The sequence below is a fragment of the Mustela lutreola genome, chromosome 10 (genome assembly GCF_030435805.1).
Source record: "Mustela lutreola isolate mMusLut2 chromosome 10, mMusLut2.pri, whole genome shotgun sequence".
Taxonomy (NCBI): domain Eukaryota; kingdom Metazoa; phylum Chordata; class Mammalia; order Carnivora; family Mustelidae; genus Mustela; species Mustela lutreola.
The window spans coordinates 27,091,078-27,099,580 of record NC_081299.1 but is presented as its reverse complement, the minus strand read 5'-3'; the positions used below and the strand labels follow the sequence as shown (position 1 = coordinate 27,099,580).

The 8,503-nt window shown below is 43.7% G+C and overlaps 1 protein-coding gene across 1 annotated transcript; it reads left to right on the top strand.

Annotated features, from left to right (window-relative positions):
• The first annotated feature begins 6,358 nt into the window (after positions 1-6,358).
• LOC131809536 (mitochondrial import inner membrane translocase subunit Tim17-A-like) lies at positions 6,359-7,423 on the top strand. The gene has a single exon (XM_059136716.1). It carries the CDS (start codon positions 7,052-7,054, stop codon positions 7,421-7,423), a length of 372 nt encoding a protein of 123 aa, XP_058992699.1. The 5' UTR covers positions 6,359-7,051.
• Positions 7,424-8,503: the final 1,080 nt, after the last annotated feature.

Below are 8,503 nucleotides of genomic sequence, written 5' to 3'. Positions count from 1 at the left end.
GGCGCTGGGGGTGGGGGCGCCGCGGAGACGCGGGCGCTGGGCAGGGGGCGGCGGCGGCGCCCGGCCCGGGGACAGGGACCCGGCTCCCGCGGCTCTTCCGGCCTCAGCGACAACAAAAACAATCCCCGCCGCCGCCGCCGCCGCTGCCAGCGGGAGCGGGAGCGGGAGCCAGCGCGCGCGCCCGCCGGGCGGGGAGGGGGCACGGGGCTCGCGCGGCGCAGGGTCCCGGCTCGCAGGGGGGGCGTGCGCGTCCCCGGGCGCCCGGTCAGCGGAGCCCGGCGGGGGGCGGGACGGGGTGGGGCGGGGTCGGGCGCGCGCCCGTAGGGGGCAGTGCCCCGAGGACGTGTCGGGCGCGCGCGCGCCTGTTCACACCGCCCTGTCGCCCAGGACAGCCAGCCGGGCAAGAGGCTGTGGGGGGCTTCTTGCGGTGGTCCCAGAGCCTCCAGGCAAACGGTACCCCGCAAAAGATCGGGATTCCAGACCCTGCTGATCCACAGACGCAGTTCGCTACTTCTGGCGGAGGAAAGTGCCCTGTGATTCACATCAGGCCCCTCTCCTTCTTCCTCCCACCTCAGACCCCTTCTTTCTCCTCTGTCTCCTCTTTCTCTACTGTCCTGGGACAGAGGACACTAGGGTCACCCAGACGCAGCCCCTTTCCCCCATTGCTTCACCCAAATTGTACACCCAGTTGTCCTTCCCTCCCCATGCAGCCTGAAAGCACCCGGGGAATGGACCATGATGCATGAGACAGTCTCTTGCTAGTTCCACCACAAGCACCTCTAGTCAGAAAGTCACCAGGCACTTCAGAAGGGCAAGTCTTGCTTTCTCACATGACTTCCTCTTAGCAGCCAAGAGCCAAGGGAGCAACACCCAGTCCAAGATAGCATGGCCAGCCCAGTGACACCAGCACCTTTGGGGCTTTTAGCTGACTATTTGAGTTGGAGAGCATAGCACTACAGGCCAAGAAACAAAATGAGGGAGCTTTTGTCCACCATTTAAAAAGGCACAATGTGGAGTACCTGGGTGGCTCAGTATGTTAAGCTTCTGCCTTCAGCTCAGGTCACGATCTCAAGGTGCTGGTATCAAGGCCAGCATCCTGCTCTCTGCTCAGCAGGGAGGCTGCTCCCTGCCCTCTCTACCTGCCTCTCTGAGTACTTGAGATCTCTCTCTCTGTCAAATAAATAAAATCTTTAATAAATAAATTAATAAATAAATAAAAGGGCATAATGTATGTGTTGTATTAGTTTGCTAGGGCTGCTATCACAAAGTGCCACAGACTGGCCCAAACAACAGAAATTACTTTTCTTGCAGTTCTGGACACTAGACGTCCAAGATCAAAGGTTGGTTTCTTCTGAGATCTCTCTTTTCTGCTGGTAGATGGCCGTCTCCTCACTGTGTCTTCACATGATATTCCCTCTGTACATGTCTGTCAAAATGTCCTCTTCCTGTAGGGACACTAATCATGCTGGACTAAGGCCCAATTTATAGACTTTTTTTAAAAGACTCTATCTTCAAATACAGTCACATGCTAAGATAGTGAGGGTAAGGATTTCAATATATGAATTTCATATGTTCAGTCTATAACATGTATGATGAGATATTCATCTGAGCATCAAGCCAGAGAGCCTGCTAATTTTTGCCTGTAATAATAAAAAAAATCTTAGGGCCACTCCTTGGCCAGACATTGTATTGTGTTTTTCACATGTCATTTAATCTTCACAACTACTATAAAGTACATATTTTAAAGGAAACAAGCTCAGGGACGCTAAGGAAGTCAGACTTTGCATTATATGATAACTCAGTGAAAGATGGGAAACTGGGAGTTCTAAATCCTGCATTCTGGTTCTGGCTGCTTCCATCCCTGACTGGCTATGGAAGTGGGACTTTTAACTGAGTGACTAGATTCTATAGTGAGGGATACTATATTCCAAATTCTTTCCATAGCACCATGCCACTTCTCTGTTAAACCACATATTAACGGGAAGCAGCAAGAGGGGGCACGAGTTTGAAGAGGAGGAAGTACTCATAAAATGAACAAACTGGTTTGCAGCTAAGAGGATAAGAAAAACCAAATAGAAGTCAAGCTTTGAGTTACACCTAGTAGCCACCTCCCTTCTCCTCTACTCCAGGCTAAATTCCTCCCATAGTTTAAACAGTACTAGTGGCTTCCAGCCTGTTGAGGCTGATTTTCCCTCTTGCACTTCCCAACAAATTTCCCCCATGTTCTATTTGGTACCCTGAACAAACATGATAGTTTGTTTCCTGTACCGAAAATAGCCTCAGAAACCTGAGTATGAAATGTAATTGCCCTGTACTTTCAGTCGGGACTGCAATACTTCAATCCCTACTCTCTCACCCCATCATTCCTGACCACTCTGATCTACATTATCCTTCCCAAACTCACTCTAGCACCCACTGCCCCCTTCCCAAAGACCCTTCGGACTGAACCCTCCCAAACCAAAGTCCTATAGTCAGTAAACTCCCCTAAGCCTTGGCCTGTTCAGCAAGCCCTCCCCCCACTTCCTGCTGTGGCAGAGTAGAAGCCATGCCCTAGAATACCACTTCCCCCTCAGCTCTCTCTGATGGTGGCTGCTCATTCTCCCGCACCCCACACATCTACAGGACAGGGTGGGGGCTGGGTAGAGAATTAGCCATATATTTGCCCCCATTGCCCCAAACCTTGAATTCTCATTCTCGTATTAAAACCACTTGCCATCTGGCCAAACCACCATAGGGCCTCCCTTGGTGGTATAACTACCTCAGCCCCTAGTCTTATGTCTCAGTCTAGGCTTAGCTCCCAATACGTTATAAATCCTTGAAGACAGGGCCTACGCTTTATTCGGGTATTCAGGTTTGTGTGTCTGTTGCCTAACGCATTATGTGGCACCAAATGCCTACTCAGGGAAAATTACGGGACAAATGAATGAATGAATGAATGAGCAAGTAATGTGCCAACAGTGGGAGCTAGAAGCGGTTCAATGGAGGGGCCTAGGTGAAAAATTCTATGTGAACTTCCAGCTTCTTCAGAGCACAGACTTTCACATCAGATGATCCCGGGTTCAAATCTCAGTTCTATAGCATAATAGCTCCAAGTATCTGGAACAAGTCCCTTCACCTACTGCTAAAGGAGTCAGTAAGGAGGAAGTTAAATCATATATGTGCATGTTCCTGTGTTTCTGACCCAATATATGTGCCCAATAGTCACTAATTTTCCTGCCTTCCCTCCTTCCCCCGGGCTAAGATCTGCTCCCCTGCCACTGTCTTGCTGTCCTTTGAGAGACAGTGTACCCAAGATCTCAGCTCAGTCCAAGAGAGGGGAGCAGAACCATCAGGGACTGAGCATGTTTTCACATCCTGTGCCTGAACCACCTGAGGACAGGGACTTGGCTCACCCATTTGGGGGTAAGAGCCAGAACTTGCTCTGTCAAGGCTTATGAATGAAACTAAACCTCTCCAATATGTCAATGCTCCCCTGAGATCAGAAAGAGCCAGAGGGATCCTTGTTAGCAGACGCTGTGCCAGAAGGCTGGGTTCCAGCCACCAGCGCTGTTTGTGACACTCCAACCCTTGTCTGGACCACTGGCCTCTGTTGATGTTTTGACTCCCCAGCCTCTCCTCATACTAACATTCTGCAAGTCTGGAGCTTTGAAGTCTGGGAGAAACTTCTTTGCAGTTTATCAGTTGGGCCATGGGTTTTACTCTTTTTTAGCTGGGGAACCCCTTATTCAAACAAAAATCTTAAGTGGCAGCTGAAGTGGAGCCACTTGGCTGAGGAGGACAGGGACCTGCATTGGACACTACCAAACAAGACTAGCTTGCCAAGAGACACCACCTGGCATCCAAATGGAATTTCTGCCCACCTGCTCTTACTCTACTGGCAGCCTCGCTCTTTTGCATTTTTTAAATTGAGATAAAATTCACATGATAAAATTCGTCATTTTAATGTGTAAAATTCAGTGGTTTTTAGTGTATTCACAAGTGCAATCATCACCACTATCTAATTCCAGCACATTTTCATCATCCAAAAGAAACCCTGTACCTCAGCCTTTAGAAACCTCTAACTTGCTTTCTGTCTCTATAGATTTGCCTATTCTGGACTTTTCATAAAAATGGAGTAATATAGTATGTGCTCTTGTATTTACCATAATGTTTTCAAGGTTTATCCATGTTGTAACATGCATCAATACTTCATTGCTTTTTTTTTTTTTTTTTAAATACACTTCATGCCCAGCACGGAGCCCGAGGCAGGCCTTGAACTCATGACCCTGAGATCAAGACCTGAGGTGAGAGCAAGATTTGGATGCTTAATTGACTGAGCCACCCAGGTGCCCCACTACTCCATTGCTTTTAATGCTGAATAATATTCCATTGTATGTATACACCATATTTCGTTGATCTATTCACTAGTTGATGGACATTTGGGTTGTTTCCATTTTTTGGCCATAATATTGCTGTTGTGAACAACCATGTGCAAGTTTTTGTGTGGGTACACATAAGTTTTGTGTGGATATATAATTTCTCAATTCTTCTGGGTATAAACATAGGAGTAGAAATACTCAGTTATATGGTAAATCTATGTTTAACTTTCTGACAAAATGTTTTCCACAGTGCCTATACTATTTTATATTTCCATCAGCAATATGTGAGTACTCTAATTTCTACACATTCTTGCTGATATTTGTTATTTTCAGATTTTAAAAAATTATCCCTATCCTCATGAGTATGAGGTGGTATCTCATTGTATATTTGGTTTGCTATTCCCTAAGGACGATTGATGTTGAGCATTTATTTATGTACTTGCTGTCTATTTATTTAACTTCTTTGGAGAAATGTTGATTCAACTCTTTGCTCTTTTTATTTTTTTAAAGATTTATTTATTTATTTGAGGTGGGGAAGAGGTGAGGGAAAGGGAGTGAAAGCCTTAAGCAGATTCCCCACTGAGTGTGGGGACTGACCCAGGGCTCAATCCCAGGACTCTGAGATCATGACCAGAGTCAAAATCAAGAGCTGGACACTCAACTGACTGAGCCATCCAGGTGCCCCTGAAGCACAAACATTTTTAATTTCAACAGTCTGAATTTTCTATGATTGTTTGTGCTTGTTATCATATCTCAGAAACCTAATCCAAAGTCATGAAGATTTATTCCTGTGTTGTCTTTTAAGCATTTTATAGTTTTAGCTCTTACATTTAAGTCTTTGATCTATTTTGAGTTTGCTTTTGTGTATGATGGGAGGTAGAGTTCAAATTCGTTCTTTTTCATGTAGATACACAGTTTCTTTTTTTTTTTTTTAAGATTTTATTAATTTATTTGACAGACAGAAATCACAAGCAGGCAGAGAGGCAGGCGGGGCTGGGGGGTGCTGTGGAGAGCAGGCTCACTGCCCAGCAGAGAGCCCTGTGCGGGGCTCCATCCCAGGACCTTGGGACCATGACCTGAGCCGAAGGCCTTAACCCACTGAGCCACCCAGGTGCCCCAGATACACAGTTTCTAAGCACGATTTGTTTAAGACTTCTTTCCCCTATGGTCTACAACCCTTGTCAAAATCAATCAACTGCCAATTGTAAGGGTTTATTTTTGGACTCTCAATTCTATTCAATCTTTGTCTTTTGTTATGCTAGTATCACACTGTCTTGATTACTACAGCTTTGTAGCTTGGAAATCAGGTAGTGTCAGTCCTCCAACTTTGTTCTTTTTCAAGATTGTTTTGGCTCTTCTGGGTCTCTTACATTTCCAGATGAAATTTAGAATCAGCTTGTTCACATCTGCAAAAAAAAAAAAAAAAAAGGCAGTTGGAATTTTGATAGGGATTATGTTTTTTTGTTTTTTTTTTCTTTTTTTGCCCCCCCAATAGGGATTATGTTTAATCTGCAGATTAATTTGGGGATTGTTGGCATTTTGACAGTATTAAATATTATATTCTATAAACACAGGATATGTTTTCATTTCTTTAGGTCTTCTTTAATTTTTCTCAACAATTTTTCAGAGTGCAAATTTATACTTCTTTGGTTAAATTTATGCCTGAGGAGTGCCTGGGTGACTCAGTCTGTTAAGCATCTGCCTTTGGCTCAGGCCATGTTCTCAGGGTCCTGGGATCCAGCTCCACATCAGGCTCCCTGTTCCTCATGGAGTCTGCTTGTCCTCCTCTCTCTCTCTCTGCCCTTCCCCCTGCTCATGTTCTTTCTTTCTCTCAAATAAATAAAATCTTAAAAAAAAATTATTCCTGAGTATTTTGTTATTTTTGGTGCTATTATAAGTGGAATTGTCTTCTTAATTTCATTTTTGAATTGTTCATTGCTAATATATAGAAATGCAATAGATTTTTTTAAATTAGTCTTGCATCCACAACTTTCCTCTAGCAGTTAATTTTTATGTGTGTGGATTTTTTAGCATCTTCTATATATAAAATCATGTTATCTTCAACTAGAGACAGTTATTGCTCTTTTCTAATGCGTATGCTTTTTCTTTTATATTCTTGCTTAATTGCCCTAAACCTCCAGTACAATATTGAATAGAAGTGACCACCTTTTTTTTCCTTTTTTTAAAGAAGTAGCCCTCTTCTATTTTTTTTTAATATTTTATTTATTTATTTGATAGACAGAAATCACAAGTAGGCAGAGAGGCAGGCAGAGAGAGAGAGAGTGAAGGAAGCCGTCTTCCCGCTGAGCAGAGAGTCCGATGTGGGGCTTGATCCCAGGACCCTGAGATCATGACCTGAGCCAAAGGCAGAGGCTTTAACCCACTGAGCCACCCAGGTGCCCCTGAAGTATCCCTCTTTTAACAAACTAATGGTTACCAGAGAGGAGGGGAATGGGGGATGGGGGAAATGGTGATGGCATTAAGGAATACATTTGCTGGATAAGCACCAGGTGTTGTATGGAAGTGTGGAATCAGTGTATTGTACACCTAAAGCTAATATTATATCATATGTTAACCAAATAGAATTTTAATAAAAACTTTTTAAAAAGGTGTTTTTGTTTTGTTTTGTTTTGTTTTTTGGTGGACTCAAGATGGAGGAATATATGTGAGAGCCTTGTCCTCGCGAATTGTGGATGACTGTGGGGGGGCTCTTTATCATGGATACCACAGTTGGTGGTATCTTTCAATCACTCAAAGGTTTTCACAATTCTCCAGTGGAAGTAAACCACAGACTACAAGGGAGTTTCACAGCTATTAAAACCGGGGCTCCACAGTTGAGAGGTAGCTTTGCAGTTTGTGGAGGTTTATTTTTCATGACTGACTGCATTATGGTTCAAGCCAGAAGGAAAGATTCCTGGAACTCCATCACAAGTGTTGCCTTAACAGGAGCCATACTGTCAGCAAGAGATGGATCAGTGGCCATCGTTGGGTCCGCAGTGATGGGTGGCATTCTAGTTTTAATTATAGGACCTGGTATCTTGTTGATAAGATTTATCTCTGCATGATTTCCCAATGGTCCTCAGTTTGCTAAAGACCCCTCTCAGTTGCCTTCTGCCCAGTTACCATCCTCACCTTTTGGAGACAATCGACAATATCAATAGGACTTCTTTCCCATGATTTCTTTAACAGAATGAGCTGTAGTTTAAGAGAGGATTTCAGAAGGTAAATTATGGTCTGTTTTTAAAACAATAGGTGGGACAGCTATGCCCACATAAGCTTTGAAGAGATGCTTGGGTCTTTTTTCTATTTAAAGGAACATGGTGGGGGCAGATGTTAAAAGATAATGCATGTATGTATTCACACTTGGATTGCATTTGTGATCAAAATAAATGTCTAATATCTATAAATGAAAAATAGTAAATGCTTAGAAGATGAAAGAGCAGAGGGCAAACAACAATGAAACATGTCCATCATTTCCTTGGGGGATTCTCTGCCTGATATTACTATCCTGTCAGTGAAACAATAAAACAATACCTGGAACTTAAAAAAAAAAATGGCCCTTTTTTGTATTTTGTAAGCAGTCAGCTTTCTATGTATTCATGATCTAGAGCAAGGAATAGAGACATTGGCAATTATATTTGATTTTGTCACCTTTACGAGATGGCATAGCTACTCAGGAGTGAGGTACCTACTAAGTGCATGAGGTTTGTTGTTGGTGTTTTTTTTTTTTTTTAAGATTTTATTTATTCAACAGAGAGAGACACAGTGAGAGAGGGAACAAAAGCAGGGGGAGTAGGAGAGGGAGAAGCAGGCTTCCCGCTGAGCAGAGAGCCCTATGCCTGGCTTGATCCCAGGAGCCTGGGATCATGACCTGAGCTGAAGGCAGACACTTAATGACTGAGCCACCCAAGCGCCCCAGTGTATGAGGTTTTGACAAACAAATCAATTAATATGTTTGCTTTTACTTCCAGCCTTTGCTTCTACTACACTTTTTAACTGGGACAATTGATTTTTTTTTTTCTCTCTTCTTCAAGCTGAAATAAAGGGAATGAATTAGGGAACGAGATAAATCTAGATTTGGATTCCAATTCTATAGTGTTATTCTCAAATTTCAGTTCTAGAGGCCACATGACATTTAATAAGTC